Source organism: Natator depressus, chromosome 10 (assembly GCF_965152275.1).
Source record: "Natator depressus isolate rNatDep1 chromosome 10, rNatDep2.hap1, whole genome shotgun sequence".
NCBI classification, from domain to species: Eukaryota; Metazoa; Chordata; order Testudines; family Cheloniidae; genus Natator; species Natator depressus.
The window spans coordinates 75,850,567-75,868,753 of NC_134243.1; the positions used below are offsets into that span (position 1 = coordinate 75,850,567).

The window sequence follows — 18,187 nt, forward strand, 5'->3', positions numbered from 1 at the left end:
CATTATTTGGATTGCAGGACATAATTTAACAGTTGTTTTCAAAGAAGAAACTTGTTTGAGCTGATATCTGCTCAGAGCCCACATGATCTTCTTGCAGGGAGACAAAAGTGGACAGAATAAGAATTTCTGCACTGATCCTCAGCTGGTAGCTCCATTGAAGTCAATCTCTCTATAAGCTATCTGAAGTGCACAGAATAATAGAGTTAATGTTGTTACTTACAATAGCAAATAACTGTGGTATCTCTGATAACACTGTGGTAACTGTTGACTTTTTAGGTGACAACCACTCTAAACTATGTATGAGCATAAATCCTCGTATGCACATAAATCCTCCCATAAAGGAGCTTCTTATAAAGTTACAATACCACATCATTGTAGTACAATCTGTCTCAAATATATATCTATATCTAGATGTCTCTATATAGTTTCATAAAGGGTCTTAATATTAAGCACAACAGAACCTAAAGCAATTAAATAAATATAAAAGTCAGCCAGAGACACTGGTCTTCTTAGTAGAAGAGCTCCTTTTGTATTGGTGACCACAGACAATATTTGAAGTCAAAGCACTGAGCCTCAGCATCATAGATGACTGAATAAATTTTGCTCTCTTTCCATTGAGAAACAGCTCATGACTTTTCTCAAATTAACTTGTAATTTAAAACTACTTGGCAAATAGTTCATGGTCTGTAAATGGTACTCAGGCAATTTGTTGTGAGAATTAGATATACACAATTCAAATGGTATTGGTTAGGTTTGATGTGACATGTAGAGCACATGGTATTGTTTCTGATCCGATTGGATTACTGTCACTGTTAGAATCGGGTTTCTAGTCTGTGACTCATATTTGAGAGAGTTCAAAACGTGCTTTCCATGGAAGTTGGTTTGTTCAGAGGGGAAAGGTAATTTACTCTGTGATTGGAGAGCATGATGTGAAATGGGCACCTGACCCTGATTGGAACAGTCAGGCGCTGCTGTAATATCAATCATAATATTCAAAAATTTCACATAGAATTGCTGTTTTTAGGAACGTTCCTGCCTGTAAATTCACTTGCTAGAATATTCACATAAAATGATAGGCAGGAGCGCAGTCACAGTGAATTCATTTTCAAATGTGGAAGAAACTTCCCCATACACTCCTTGTGGTGTTTGCCCTGCTCTAAATAGTAAGGTTCATAACTCTGACCTGTATTACATCTGCCTCATATCCACATTCACAGCGCCCTCCCGAAACTCCCCACATCTCCTGGGCTCACTGGAAATCCTGGGGTAGATTCTCTGGAGGCAGTCTCTTCTCAAGATAGTTCAAAGTCCTGGTCAAGGGGCTGGAAGCTATGTCTCCAAGACATTACAGTTCCTTCTCCAGCTACACAATTAACCAGATAACCCCTGCAATGCTGTCCTAAAGCTGTCTTAGTTGGCCAAAGGAGGGTCAGCCTTGCACCCTCAGGTGGTGCCACCATGGTGGTTCTCACACTACCTCCTCTCTCAATGGCCAGCACAGTGCAGTGGGAGAAAAAGGGCATGGCTCGGGCATCCCTACATCCTGACAACCTCTGGCTGATGGAACAGCCCCTGGAGGCTGTTGGCAGCCACTGCAAGTTACAGCAGCATTCAAGCCAGGGGACCAGCTCGGTGCAGGATTGGGGGTGTACAGCTATCTACGCACACCCCTTCAGCACCACTGAAATGCAGCTTAGCTGCAGCTGAGGATCTCGCCCCATGAGATTGCTAAGATTTTATAGATATTAAATTCCAAGTAAAAATAAGTCTGCCTATTAACTGCCATATTTTATTACTTATCCAGAGCCATACTTGAACATGACATAATGTAACAGACACAAAGGGCTCTAGCAGAGGCATGTGCACACGCACACACAGCTGTAGAATTCAACAGCGCAATTTACTTTTGAGATTTCTGAATAATCTCAATGAAAACTGCTCCTCACAGTGGCCAATGATGGTAGACGAACAATGATCCAAGAGCATTTCAAACTTGGAGACATTTTTAAAAGGTTTATTTATAGATTGCAACATGTATGACAAGGCAAAAGTAGTGACATGAAGTATAAAAATGGCGATCATAAAAAAGGGCATGATAAAGACTAATTACCAATGAGTCCCATGAAGTCAAGAGCTCTGGTCCAAAGTGGGATAATAGATAATCCGATAGCTAGATACTCTATTTTATCTGTCTAAATAACTGGTATAGAAGCAGCATAATAGACATTTTTCATAAATACAAAGGGTGAATTCGTGGCACCATTGACTTTAGACTGGGGGTGAAATCCGGACTCCACTGAAGTCAATGCAAAGCTCCCATTGACTTCAGTGGGGCCAGGATTTTACCCCAAGGCTATAGTATTGCTGACTGTTCATATTCTGATATGGTCAAAAGGTCATAGCAAAGTCATCTTCACAACTTCAACTGGTTAAACTCCATTACTTCAGACCTCTCAACCTGCCCAGGTCCAAATGCAGAACACACTGTGGTACAAAGATCCAAACCAAGGGACATGGAAAAGACAGGACAAGAATCTTGAAGCAATGTGAAATTAATTTCGTTAGCATGAATCACATTCTTTATAAGGCCAGCTTCTTGCTTCAATATTCCTGTTAACAATTTGCAGGATATGAAGCAAGTTGAGAGTGGGGAAGAGGCATATTTGGGGCTAATGTGGGGAATATCCCTTCTAACAAGGGACAGTTCAGAGATATGCATTAAGGAGCAGTCCAGAATTCTGACCCAGACAAAATTCCCAGGAACTTCTAACGATTTCAATGGAAATTTTGCCCAAGCAAGAATGGCAAGAGTTGGCAACAACTTGCATTATAAATTCAGGCTCACTCCCTGGAAGAGTTTAGTATTCTCTCTTTCTTAATATGGGTTCCTCTCTTTTTGATATCAGAAAATATTTTTGGAATCAAAATTTAAAAATATGCACTGGCTATCTCCCAGAATCACTCAACATTTGCAGAATATATTACTATATATCCACTGCTCTTATAAAGGAACATATAGCCTGTTTGTTGCTGGACTTCCTATGTTCACATTTTGCTGAAAAAAGCCATTTTAATGCATTTAAATTATTAGATGCAAGCATTTATAAGCAAGGATGGCCCAGAAACACTTGCCAGCTGCTGATGGTGAGTTAAGTACTGGCAGTGAGATACAATCTCTTGCAGCATTCAGGATATTTCCTACAGTAAGTACAAAGAAGTACAAGGGAATACTGCAGAGATTGAGATAACTGGCGACTCACCCCAAGCAGTGCAAGCATTGGCAAGAATAAAATATAGTAATGACTATCCCAACGACTGGTGTTTTTCCTTGTATGCTTCCTGCTCTTTCCAGAACACACTAGGCCAGATTCCTTCTCTAGTGTAATTCCATTTATTTATCATAAAGCATCATCCACTGCTCATGGCACTCTACTCTCTCCTCCTCCCCCCAAAAATTAAATACAGTTTCATAGGTCCAAAAGACCACAGGCAGACATCCCCCAATTTCTACTCCCCATAAGAGACCACTCCCATAGCTTATTATAACACAAAACGTGAGTCCCAAGCCCCTAGCAGCATTTCTCATCCCAGCAAATCCTCCAGCCCCTCACTCATCCTTCCCTCTTCCAAGGTAAGCCTGGGAAAACAAGTGAATTCTGCAGCGTGCCCTATAGGTCACCAAATTCAGGCTCTTGCAGCCAGAATGGGGAGAAGAGTATTAAAGTCAACAGCCTCTCAATGAGGACCCCGTGCTAGTAGCCCCTTTTGACTCTCCTGAGCTGTTAGCTTGAGTGAATCAGACCACTTAAAGGGCTGCAGAACCACATGGGCAGAAGTTGTCTCTACAACAGTGGGACCCAAATCATTTAGGGCTTTATAAGTCAATAACACCTGAAACTTCGCCTGGAAGGTGGTCGGTGGCCAGAGGGTTGGAAAGCTCGGAGCTCAAGTGCTCTTTTTGTGCAAGACTCCAATGACTGGAGTCGGCCATTGCATCCTGCACTAGCTGCGATTTCTGAGTGGTTTGACAGTGTCACCTCCTGCAGAACTCAGTACAGTAATCCAGTCTCAAAAAGGTTACAACCCCTACTCATGAATGAGATTTATTTATTTTTTTTTGCCACAACTTTCTTGAAAACCTTCTCCTAAAATAGAAGACCTGAGATGGGTGATATTTGGAGAGATTATCTGCCATTTCAAAGAACGGATTTTTTGAGCAAGGATCTAACAATTGCTTCGTTAAGCGAAGGAGGCATTTCAGGGAGGCACAAACAATAAACTTGAATAATAGCCCTAGAGCCTACTTACTAGCTTCCCCCAGCCACATGGGAATTAGTTGTAATTCACAAGCAGCAGCCCAGTGCTAAGGGCTGAAATGCAAACAGGATGCGTAGAATGCTAGATAATATATCCTAGTGTTCTGGATTTCTCTTGCAATTCTGATCTTTAATGGGGTTCATATCAGCTATACTCTTCTAAAAATATATGGAAATGCCACTAAAATTATCGGGTAAAGTTGCCTGGCTTTTCTCAGATTTGCAATGTATGCCTAAATCCATTAGATTTTAAATGTTCTGAGATCGTTTTGAAATTCTTGAGCATTTCAAGAGTGATTTACAGATTCTAGGTATGTTTTTCACACACTTGTATGCAATAATTCAGAAAGTTGGTCATTAACACATTTTGTCATGTTAAGCAGTCCCCCCCGCCCCTTTCTAAAATGGGCTTCCTTCCAGGTCTAGTAACCAGCAATAAATCAATCACACACTCTTGTAAGCCTGTTGACTTTAAGCTCTATACTGTAGGTTGGGTTAAGGACACAGCAAGCCACACTGCAGGAGGTGGTGCAGGCTTGGATCTAATGATTGTTGTTTAAGAGTTGGTGTCTGCTCAACCCACAGCCATTCTTGCTGCCATTCTTTGTGCACTCTTCATTATCGGTGAGGGAGTCTTCCTCCTCTTCATCACTCCGGTCATCTTTCAAGTCCTAGACAGAAGAAGAAAGCACAGTCACCCCATGCAAATACTTACTATCACAAACTGCATGTATGACACTTGCTGTCAGACAAAGTATATGCTTCCATTTGGCAGGGCAGTAAAGATAATGGATGAGAATTTCAAAAATGGACAATGGGGTTTGAATAAGCAATTCTCATTCATTTTAGTGCGAACTGGGTATTCAGATCCTCTAGGTGGCTTTGGAAATACCAGCCAATAATTGTACTTATTTATTAATTTATCAAGTACACTTATAAATACCACTAGCGGTATAGATAGTGTACAAGACACACCAGAAATGACAGCATGCCCACTTGCCAACTCATCACCGACCGCTCCATGTTCCACCCTCATCAGCAAAGGCCTGTGTGAGCAGATGGTTTTGCAACAAACACAGAAGGTCATCAAATGTGGGCTTCATGAGACCAGTAGTGGAAGGCCAATGTCAGATGAGGGCTGAAGGTCTTTTGCTCAGAACTTCCTGCCATTAGCCTAATGTAGAGACTTAAGCGTCAGTTTAAATGTTCTGGCTGCTCTAAACTGACAGGCTAAGGGATGGAAGGAAAGATGGTCTCTAATGGACACAGGACCAAATACACATAGGACTTAATAGATTAGAACCAACACCTTGAATCACCCCTGGAAACAGAATGGAAGCTAGTGCTATCTATGGCACCCAGGTATAATGTGAACTAGGTATGAAATACTCCAAAGGAGGAGCATGCTATCCAAGTTGTTCTCATGTATCACGCCAAGTAGAGCATATTGCAGTCACCCAACGGTGGGGTAAAAATGCATGAAACCTGTGGTGTGACCCACCACCCAACAGGAAAGGGTGCAACCTTCTTTTTACATGAAGATGAAAAAAGGTGCTCTCAGCAGCTGCAGATACCAGGACGCCCAGGAGCAACCAGAGGGGTTGACCTCTGTTAATAAAGGATGGACCATGCTCCTCCATCAAAGGGGAAGATGCGACTGCCAACATCTCCTCTGTCAATTCCCTCCGTCAACCAGCATCATTTTCCATTTTATCTGAACGGAGCCAGTCTCAGCCAACTCATCGAAACCTCAGTATCTCCTAGAGACTGGGCACATCTCAGAAGATCATCCTCTGGGTTTGTTGCAGAGAGGATAGAGGGCTGAGTATCATCTCCCCCAAATACTTCACAACCTTCCTGCAAGTGGGGTAACAAAGCCAAACCCCTTTGATGCCCCATATAAGAACGCTCGTTGCTGATTAGCAATGGAGACATTGTACATGTTCACACCCCAATGTCCAATGGTATCAGAGACTGCTGCCATGTTTAGAGGTATCAGGAGGGCCATTTTAATCTTTGTCCATCACCAGAAGACCACCAGCAATCACACAGGTCAGTGCAGTCTCTGTCTCACATCCAGATCACCAAATAGACAAGGAGATCTGGAAACTCTAGAAAGTGTCAGAGCTGCTATGCCACTCAAAGACAGATGCCTGGCCTATAATTGGCCAACACTGATAACACCTTCATCCTGATGGATCCCAAAGTAGTCTTGGCCTGACAAGTCTCTTGACCTCTGTGCGCTTCAATTTCCCCTACTTGGAAAACGGTAATAACAAATGCCAGGTGATTGTGAGGATTAACTAATGATGGTGAAGTGCAGGGAAGATGAAAGAAACATTACGTACGTGCTAAGCATTATTAATAGAGTTAGAAAGAGGCAGGAGCTAAGAAGTTGCCCGTTACTAATAGGTGTAAACTACTGCAGCTCCAGAATTCCTGTTTGCATCTCAATGTCTCCTGGGTTTGCCTAGTTCTTAGAAATTCAGTAATCACAAAATACATGTGCCATGGCGCAAGGAAGAGCATCACCTCCTCATTTACAAGAGACAACCCCCTGCTCCTGTCTTAGACAGATTAACCGAGCCAGATTTATTACTAGAAAAATTACAGTATCTGCAATAGCGATATAAATATTCAAAGCCCTGTGAGCAGGGCTGGCTCCAGCATTTTTGCTGCCCCAAGAGGCAAAAAAAAACCCCCATACCAACTTGCCACCGAATGGGGAGGCGGAATCCTGCCCGCCGAACACAGAGGCGGAGTCATGGTGTGACTGAAGAAGAGTCGTGCTGTGACGGAGCGGCCACCAAATTCCCGCCGGATTGCCGCCCCAGAGCCCGACGTCCTGCCGCCCTTTTACATTTGCTGCCCCAGGCACCTGCTTGGTTTTCTGGTGCCTGGAGCCGGCCCTGCCTGTGAGAAAGGAAGGTGTTGTTCTCTGGAACAAGGGGCAGATGGGCAAGGGAGGGACTTTTTTCCTAAATAGCTTGGGAGGGTTTTTTCCTCAGAGGAAGAATGTTGAACACCTGGTCCTTCGTTCTTCCTGCTCAGATGACCAAAAAACATGCCAGGTGGTAACTACCTCCCTCCTGTCAGCTAAAAACAGGCGTCTGGCATCTGCTGCAACACATCACAATGAGGTTTAGAAGAAGCTAAGCAAAGAGCATCTGAACAGAGTGACAATTTGATGACATTTGGCATAATACATAAAATCTACTCCTTTTCCACTTTTTGCCTCGCCTCACCATAAGCAAAACTCCACACCATTTTCAGGAGTTGGGATCAAGCAGTGAAGGTTTGGTTTAAGCACACCAAATTTTGCTTCCTTTTAAACGTAATAGTTTTGGCAGAGGAGTACCTGAGCACTCGAATGGCTTCAGTGGAGCCAGGACAGTTTACACCAGTTGAGCATCTGCCCCTCCGACTGAGGAGTATTTGTTCTGCGGGGAGGGGTGAGTGGGTGCTTGTAACCAGGGAAGGGGCCCCTGTGTGTGATTCTTACATATTTGGTGTGCAGGTGCATGTTCGGTGGCAGGAAGTCCATGACAAATAAATGGGCATTGGGTGGCTAAATATGGCTTTTATATTCCCACACATGAAATAACTTGCCTTCCGGTTACATTTCCTATAGCAAGGACATTTGGACTTGAAACGTTGGTCCCCTTTGTTCTCAGTCTCAACCAAGGGCTAAATGGGGCTGGAAACTGACATCCACTCCAGCTCCATCCAGGTCAGAGATGGGGTGCACTATGGGGGAAGATTGCACTGTTTCTGCCCATCCTGTACCGGCTTTGTGAATAACTGATGATTTCATTCCCCAGGGCTGTTAGTCTGGCACCGTCCATCAGCAGAATTTATCCATACATAAGAATAAATTACCGCTACAGTAGTAACTTATCTGACTGCAATCCTATAACCCCTTTATATATATAAAGTTTTAATAGAAACATATAGGACTCGAAAGAAAATTAAAGCATAAACTCCACTGGTCTTGTCACAAAGTATAAACTTCCTGGGGCTCTTCTTTCGTCTTTTCCTGAACAACATGTAAAGGGGACCAAAACAAACAAATCTTAGTGTAAATACTGTAGAATAAACTTGGCATGTCATCAGTTAGAGTAAAGGAAAAGCAACCTTTCCCCCACATGCAATTTATGAGATCTCATCTCATTCGGATCACCTCTGCTACTTCCTGTTAGTGCTTTGTCTGTATGGTCAAAGGCAGAAAGATTTTCTGGGGTTAATTTTTGCCACCAGAAATATTTAGGAAACAAATAAATATCAAATCAGAATATAGGGCCTGATCCAAACCCCATTAAAGTTAATTGAAAGACCCCCGCCTCTGTCAATAGGCTTTGGAACAGGCTCATACAGCTGAATGCTAAAGGAGAATGTAGTTTGGTGAAGCCAGACTGTGTCAATTTAGGTAAAACATTTAAGCATATACTTAATTTTAAGCACCTCCTCACGCCCCATTGAAGGCAAATGGAACTTAGGAAAAATGCTTGAAGTCAGGCATGTACTTCAGTGGTTTGCTGAATAGGGATGGATTGCTGAATTGGGGCCTTGGAGGGACAGTTCTGTAGACCTTGAAGTCAAAGGCAAACTTTATCCTCCCAAAATAAGTTACAAAAGGGTCACAATGGGCTGCTTTTTAGTAGGAGTTATGTTATTGTACAGAAGGATACATTTGTCCATAGCGCATGGGCCTTTTCATAAATACATAGTTTTAAAAGCTCAGATCACCAGATAACAGACATCTTTAAATACAGGACAGGTGGTTGCCCTATCAGTCTAACTCCTCAACTCAGGTCTTCATCCTTACAAGGTAGCTAACATGGAGTTTTCTGGGTGTGGGATCTTCTGAAAGAAATCTTATAAACCAAGGTCTGGTCTTCTCTAAGAACACCCATACTGGGTCAGACCAATGGATGGTCCATCTAGCCCAGTATCTTGTCTTCTGACAATGGCCAATGCTAGATGCTTCAGAGCAGGGGTTCTCAAACTGGGGGTCAGGACCCCTCAGGGAGTTCCAAGGTTATTACATGGGAGGGTTGCAAGCTGTCAGCCTCCACCTCAAACTCCACTTTGCCTCCTGCATTTATAATGGTGTTAAATATATTTTAAAGTGTTTTTAATTTATAAGGGGGGGTCACACTCAGAGGCTTGCTATGTGAAAGGGATCCCCAGTACCAAAGTTTGAGAACCACTGCTTCAGAGCGAATGAACAGAACAGGCAACCATTGAGTGATCCAACCCGTTGTCCACTCCCAGCTTCTGGCAATCAGAGGCTAGGGACACCCTAAGTCTGGGGTTGCATCTCTGACTATTTTGGCTAATAGCCATTGATGGACCTATTCTCCAGGAACTTCTCTAATTTGTTTTTGAACCACGTTATAGTTTTGGCCTTCACAACATCCCTTGGCAATGAGTTCCACAAGTTGACTGTGTGTTATGTGAATTAATACTTCTTTTGTTTTAAACCTGCCACTTATTAATTTCATTTGGTGACCCCTGGCTCTTGTGTTATGAGAAGGAGTTGTTAATACTTCCTTATTCACTTTCTCCACACCATTCACAATTTTATAGACCTCTATCATATGCCCTTTTAATCATCTCTTTTCCCAGCTGAAAAGACCCAGTCCTTTTACTCTCTGCTCATATGGAAGCTGTCCCATACCCTTAATCAGTTTTTTTGCCCTTCTCTGTACCTTTTCCAGCGCTAATATATCTTCTTTGAGATGTGATGACCAGAATTGCACACAGTATGCAAGGTGTGCTTGTACCATGGATTTATATAGTAGCATTATGATATTTTCCATCTTATTATCTATCCCCTTCCTAATGGACATAGACATTAAACAATCTCACACTACTTTTCATTAGCCCTGGTGTGCTTGGCCAAGGATTCTTCACTGCACGCCTGACCACCAGTTGATTCCTGCTCTTCACTCTGCTAGTAGCTCCCTTGTCCATCTGCCCCCTGTTAACTACACTTAGTTTGTGATCTGCTTTGGAATGCCTTGGGGTGGAAGGTGCTAAATGCAAGCTATATCTATACTGACATGAGTTCTTACTCCCTACAGGGGTGGAGTGTGGTCTAGCATTTAAAGCATGGAAGTGGGAATTAGGAGAATGGGTTCTATTCTCAGCTCTGCAGCTGACTTACTCTGAACTCGGGCAAGGAATTTACCTCTTTGTGGCTCAGTCCCCCATCTATAAAATGGAGATAGCAACAATTACCTACAATATGTCAATCAACATTAGCTAGGCCCTTGAAGTCCTTCAGTGACAGGTATTAAATACAGTAAGGGCAAAATATGTTATTCAGAATTATCATCCAGTAACACAATAAACTTCTCTATGAGAGAAATATTCTCCATACAGCTGAAGAAGTGGGTTATAGCCCACGAAAGCTTATGCTCTAAGAAATTTGTTACTCTTTAAGGTGCCACAAGACCCCTCGTTGTTTTTGCTGATACAGACTAACACGGTTACCACTCTGAAATATCCTAAGGATTTCAGACCAGCAAGTGTGTATTTCCTTCATGTTCTAAAGCACGGCACCAGTTACAGAGAAAGCCTGTTCAGTTCTGGAAAGGTTTATGACTTTTCAAGTCTTGACCACTATCCGGATGGAAGCAAACTGCAAAGGCATAAACTTTCATTTTGACACTGAAATAGATCTAGCTCTCCCCCTTTGCATCTTTTAAATCAAACAAATGCTTTCTGAACAACTGATTGCACTTCAAAAGCCCTTGCTTTAGAAACAGTCTTTAGTACGGCAGAATTGTTCAAGCAATTGGAGGGCACAGGAAGTTACGATAGGACAGAAATTTAAGCAGCAATAACTTCTTCCTTAACTAGAAAACAATTCTGCACTCAAAATTGTTTACAATGGACTATTATAAAGCTATTAGAATATCATGAATTGAGCTTGTGCTTATTTTAACTCTGACCCTTTACGGATGATACATAATGTACCAGTTCTGAGGCTTTCACTGCTTTACTTCCAAGATACTTTATCTGACCCCAGCACATCATATATTATGCTGGTGTTTTCCAACTCAAAGAAAAGGTCTCCACTATACTATAATTGATTAATATATTCCCAAAAATTTAACAGCTGGTAAAATGTAGATATAAGAGTCAAGGCTGCCATTCATTCCAATGTTTTTGTTTCATAGTATTGGCTGAATTTTCTATAAGGCGTTTGGGGGAAAAGACATAATGGACATGTATATTTTATGTTCTGGATGACTAATCAATTTAATCTTTCTAAATGGGTGAATGGTTTCAAAGTTCACAAGAAGCACACTAATGCTCTAAAGTCTCCAAGAGAGTCATTTGTAGTGAGGCCAAAGGCGCACGTCTGTAATCTTTTCCCTTTTGTTTAACCTTCCATTTGCTGCTCAATCTCCCTCTTTTAGTTAAATCAACCATATTTGTCAAGTCCTTACTCTTTTATTGCTGTAACAATTTGTATCATGCAAACTGTTAGCACCAAATCCTATGGAAAGAACAGTAAAGGCGGCTTGACAGACACAATGGGCCTGATTATACCAAACTTGCAATGGTATAACTCCACTGACTTCAATGGGGTCGCTCCCAATTCATGCCAGTGCGAGAATCAGGCCTAATTTGTCTACTTAATACAAAGAAAAAGAGCCCTCCCTCCCCCTCAAAAAATCTTCATTTTTTAAAAAGGATGATTCTTAAATCCATAGATTTGAAGGTCAGAAGGGACCATTAGGTCGTCTAGTCTGACCTGCTGTGTAACACAGGCCAGAGAATTTCATCTAGTTACTGTTATGATTCCAGTAACTTGTGTTTAACTAAAGCAAGTCTTCCAGAAAGGCAGTCAGTCTTGATATGAAGACCCCAGGAAATGAAAAATGCACCACTTCCCGTGGAAGGTTGTTCCAATGGTTAATCACCCTTGCTGTTAAAATGTATGCCTTATTTCTAATTCAACTTTGTCTGGCTTTAACTTCCAGCCATTAGTGCTTGTTAGGCTTTCCTGTGCAAGATTAAAGAGCTCTTTCATATCGGGTATTGTCTCCATTTTGAGGATTCTAGAGGTCAATGGCAGCCATAACCACTCCCTTTAGAGATTTGCCAGGAAGTCTAATGTCTATGTCTAATGTGGTCTGCAGTGATTTAGCTATCCTTCTCCTTAATCCAATAACTGGAATTAATGGGCTATCCTGTCCAATGTTCTAGACAAATTTATGATCAGAGCTAGTTAGGACTAAGAAGAGCAAATGCATTCTGAGCGCACTGTAGTGACCCCAAACCAGAAACAATTGAATTAAAAAGATACAATATAAACTACCACAAGGGCTCAATCCTGCTTCCCCTGAAGCCAATGACAGAACTCCCGCAGACTTTCACAGGAACAGACTGAGGCCATAACAGAAGAGGTGAGCAGACTTCAAATTCTCTGCTGGTATAAATGGGTGAAATTCCACCAAAGTCAATGGAGCTGCCCCATTTAAAACAGCAATGAATTTGGCTCCAAATGTGCCAGTGAACACTAGATAGTCTTCACCTTCTTGGCTTCCTGGTCAAGTTCATGGTTCTGCATTTTGCCTGGTGCTGCTGACAAGGCACCATGAGAATATTAGGCCCAAATTATGGCTGCCACTAGGTTGAGGACGGAGGTGCAAGGAACCTCTTATTCTGAATGTTCCTTTGCCGGAATAGCCAGTGTGGGTGATGTAGGCTTGTAAGCACAGTGAAGGGGGAAGAATGGGGGGTTGCATGAGTGCTGCAAGTGGCACCTACCACTTCAGTGAAGGACTGTCTGGGCAGAGTGCGCCCAGCCCATTGGCAAGCAGCTGCAGAACTGGACTTAGGGGAGCACGGGTTATAGCTATAATCAAGGTCAAGCACATGCTGCTGATGAGCATGCTCCCAACCAACTCCTAGCCTTCACAGGCATTGTGCTTCCAAATGCTGGTGTACACAGGGCAGTGCTCTTCCTTCCTGTCCTCTTTGATCAAAACCAATGGCAGCATTGCCTGAGTATCAACCCTAGGGTTTGACCGCAGTATCTGCTACCCAATATTCAAAGTGTCACGTGTGAAAGCAGAGGGGAAGACAATGCCAAAGCAGTCAGCAAGGCAAAGGCAAAAACAAAAACAAAACAAAAACGTATAGTAACACTGATACCAAAACAACAATGCAGCCTTAGCATCAGACTTTCCAAGCTCTTAGAAGAGTAAGGGCAAGTAGTAGAAAAGTACATCATCCACCCTAACGGGGCAGCCTGTGTTCAGTAGAACCTAACCATGTTGCAAATTGTCAGAGCCCCACCCTTCAGTCTTAAACTGTCACCACAGCAAAGTACAGATCTGAATTAGAAACATTACAGGGATGGCACGGGGAAAAGAAAAAACTGAGCAGTCTTAGCAGCCTTTCAAGGCAAAGGTCTGGTGAATCATACGGCCCGGACGTGATCAGAATAGAGAAACCCAAAGAGAAGTCCTGCTATTAGCTCTTCTGATGTATCAAGATTCCAACTCCAGCCTATCTTTGACTTGCCCTTGAAAAGGCATTCACTTTGTCAGGGATCAAAGGTAAGGCTCATTCAGTGTGGTAGAGGTGATAGGTACAAAGACTGCCCTATACTTGTAAAGTTGAGGGTATGTGAGATCGTTTACCCGAGTTGTTACACTGGTAAAAGCCCTAGTGTGGTCACAGTTATACTGATAAAAAAGATGCCTTATACCAATACAGTTATTTCCCTTCCCTCACGGGAATGAGATAAACCAGTATAAGCACTTTTATATTGGTATAACTGCATTGACACTAAAGGGGATTGTACCACTTTAATTTTAGTATAGTATACTTAAAGTGACAACTTGTGCGTGTGTAGACCAAACCTAAGGAAGCACTTCTTTTATTGTCTCTCTGTCTTACTTCCAGACTTGTTACAATCATTCTCAAATGCATAAGGGGCCACCTTTGGCCAGAGAGGATCAGTATTAAGTCTGCTACCGAAAGAAAACTGTCCAGATATCATTTTCAGGTATTTTAAAATGTAACACTAGGAAATAGACACCCACTTCCCCTAAAATAGTTAAGATTGTAAATAATCATTAACAAGTAAAACAAAACTCCAACATTTTGCTTTGTCTTTTGCTCTTTATTCAACGGCTAATATAAAGTCATCCCCTTCCCCGGGCACAGTGGGGTCTGAATAACTGTGTTTACCCGTGATACACAACAGACAAGGTCTAGCTACATATGTACACATTGCTCTCTGGCAGGGTTCTGGCCATTTCTGAAATGCAGAAGACAGGAAGGGCTGCTAGAGGGATTTAAAGGGATACTACGCAATCCTCTACACTACACATTTTAAAATAAGAAATTTATAGTTAAGGCTAAACAACAAACATTTGAAAGTTAGGAAAATTTGAACCACAGCCTTAGAAAACTAAACTAGTTACAGGCTGGATACCAGCTGCTGCTCTGATGATGGTTGCACACCACATTCTTTAACTATTGATCAGAGATCTAATACTTCAGATTCAGGCCACAGGTTACCTGTTTATACATTTATTGTATTAATATCAGCTATAGACCCTTTGCAGATATGTGGGCTCCCCCTGTACTTCCTCTTGTGGGTGGTTTACCTCTGCTCTGCACTTTATTCTCCATCTTTCAGGCTCTTTTACAGAGACTCCACACACTTGCTTGTTCAACCACCACCCTCATGGGAGTCGGGGTTTATTTAGACAATAACTCAAAAGTAAAACTCCCAAAAATCTGTCAGACGGCATGGCTCTTACCATGGAGCCTGGGTGAGCAAAAGTTTCCTCCAGCTACTCCTTTTCCTTTTTTATGAGTGACCCGCCAGGGGGTTTGGCTTGCAGTGGCCCCGCTCACTGCTGACTCTCCCTTGTAAACTTCCCAGAGTCAGCTCCATCGAACAACTGCTTCAGTTCTCTTATAAGGAACCATCTGCTTGCGGTTCCCTCCCAGTGCCAGTATCTCTGGTTAGCTCATTTAGCAAGCCTGCTCCAGGCTCCAAGTCTCCCGCAGTCAGCACCCTCATTCCCTTTGCTCTTTCACACTTTGTACCTGAGATGAGCCAGGGTTACATCATTGTACAACACATATTGTAATTCACACATGCAACAGAAAACACGTATGTTTCTTTAGAAGTTTCCGTTGCATGCGTGAATTACAATAGTGTAGTTCTGTATGATCATACAACCCACACCCATCTCAGGCACAGGGGAATCTCAGGTCCATCTTATGAAGACATGTATGATTTGTGGCTCTATAGTTGGTATTTTCAGGATAAATGTAATTTCTCACACACAGATAATAGGGTTCTCCCACCAAAAAAGGTGTATAAGTGGGGACAAGGAGGCCAATCTGAGGTTGAAGCTTGAATCTTAACTACTGTATTTATTTTCTGACTTTATGATGTTTAAGTTTTTTGGAACTACAACCTCTGAATTATCTGACCTTCAAACTTGTGAATTTTTATGCAGAATTTCCATACTTTCTAATGTTTGTCATTTGTTATAACAATAATGTGCTCAATAATGGTGGTTTGATTTAACACGTATCTATTTACAACTTTAACTATCTTAAGAACATTTTTTTAATTTCAAAATCTAAATAGGTGTTGACTGGATCCTGACTTTCTAAATTAAGGGCAGTACATTCCACAGCATCTTACAATGCAAAGATAAAAAACGAGAGATAATAAAAAGTCAGTCCCAATAGATAGAGGGTGGTAACTTTCCAACAAATAGTACTATAATGTTGATAAAACTCTAAACTCAACATGTGCAATTCAATCAGTGTAACTCAGCTAACATTACGACTTAATGTGACTAGTCTCCACAGGAATCTAAGCAGCCTGTATTTGGATTGAAGCAAACTGATCTACATTTCCAGCACAGACGGTTTTATTGGACAAATTATTTTCCTTTCAGCTTATCATTCTCTAGTCAATGTAGCTAACTATGATTCTCACTGGAATGTGGATCGTCTGACTGTTTCCTTCATTGCTTTCATAGTAAGATGCAGAATCTTTATGCTAATTTTATTGAGCATCTTGTGGCCACAAAATGCCTTTAGCCGAGTCTTCCCCTTCTATGCCACACTCGACTCCCAATGCTTCCCAAGCAGAGTTTTCAGGGTGTACTCAAACAGGGATTCGAGAGCAAAAAGTTAAAAAACGATTACATTACTTCCCCAAATATTGAAAAGAATAACCTGGTAAAATAAACCAGATTTTAGATGTAACTGTTACAGTAAGTCCCGGATTTCAATTAAAGGAATAAATTCTCTCTTACCAAATATCACTTGTATTACCACTCAGCACAACATATAAGTAACTAGCGCTACAATACATTGATTGTTCAGAAGAAATCAATCATTGTTTTCAGTTAATCAGGTTCTCTGTGGTTTCAATAAAATCTCCTGGTTGTGTTATTGAAATCTACTACCTAAATCTTGTACTCGAGTATAAGTGGCTTTACGATAATGTCAAAAGCCCAGGAGGTACTGAGTGAGTCATAATGTCCCACTGCTTATTGAATGATTCCAATTTTAAATCCACAGCTGGCAAAGAAACAAAGAGAAATATAATAAGCATTTTGATGCCATTTTGTAAAGTGAACTTTTTTTTACCCTACGACAAAAACTTGCATTAAGCCAAAGAGTTCGGTGTTGTGAACCTTTATCAGGATATGCACTTTTATTCCTTATTATGAATGCTTGATTAGCTACAAAACAGCTTATCAGGCACTTTGACTTTCTTTACTTAGAGAGGTATAGTATTGCATTTAGGTTGAGTACCTGAAACAGCACATTGATTATGAGCATTCTTATATAATCCCTATAATGATAATAACTATTCAAAGCCTGCAAAATATCTAACCAATTGAATGACAAATGCCTCCCTCTTACACAATACATTTCTTTCTGGTTTTCCTAATACGGGAGCATGTCATTCAACCCTGGGAGACAGAAGTAATTAAAGAATCCCTGCATGCCCACAAAATACGATCTTAGAGAAAATAGCTACCTTAGTTATCACTTACATCAGGTACAAACTTGGCCACATTACCCCAGTTGGCCTCATCTTTACCACTGTATGATGAAAATACAGCACACCGAGACCACAAGTCTCAACATGTAATGTTTTAACTTGACACGAGATGGAGACCATCACATGGATCAAGATAGAGCACAGCATACTCGGAGCAGTGGTCTTAGCAGCTGCACCTCTGTATTAATGATAATGATAACCATCGAGCACACTACAGAACTCTGGGGATCCCACTGGGCCTGTGGACTGCACTTAGGGCTCTTCTGGTTGCTTACATGACTGCAATGAATGGGTTGCCACATTAGGCAGCAGATGGGACCCAACCTGTTCGTGCCTAAATTAAAACTGTATGTGTTTCAGCATGGCTCTGGCTTTACACTCATTATTCCAGGACAAAAAATAACCCACTCAAAAAGCCAAAAAGAGTACTGTGGAGAGGATTTTACCTGAACGGTCTATCTACTTTAAATAGGAGAGAGAGAAATTTCCTTTTGTTTAAATTAAATACAACTAGTGTTCTCCAAAGCTTTTTTTTTTATTATTCAGTTTAACAGAGCGTAGCCCCACTGGGAGTTCATATGGAAATATGAGAAATAGGTTCTTAACTATCTGCTGTGAACTGGAAACACATTTCAAAAATCCCCCAATCCCTTCAGATTTCCTTTGAATTATAAACTGAAGGATCTAAAAGCTGGCTAGAGTTTAAGGTTTGTTGTGATGGTGGTGGTGTCTGTTTGTTTTCTAATTTAATGTTTTAAAAATATGTGTAACCAGCAAATAGAGCATTTCATAA

At 41.6% G+C, this 18,187-nt stretch overlaps 1 protein-coding gene across 1 annotated transcript in view; it reads right to left on the reverse strand.

Annotated features, from left to right (window-relative positions):
* Nucleotides 1–4,372: 4,372 nt before the first annotated feature.
* CERS3 (ceramide synthase 3) overlaps nt 4,373–18,187 on the reverse strand; it is a 45,365-nt gene continuing 31,550 nt past the window's right edge. Inside the window, exon 12 of the mRNA XM_074964821.1 lies at nt 4,373–4,987. Coding sequence (XP_074820922.1) covers nt 4,859–4,987 — 129 coding nt within the window. The 3' untranslated portion in view covers nt 4,373–4,858. The remainder of the gene's footprint in view (nt 4,988–18,187) is intronic.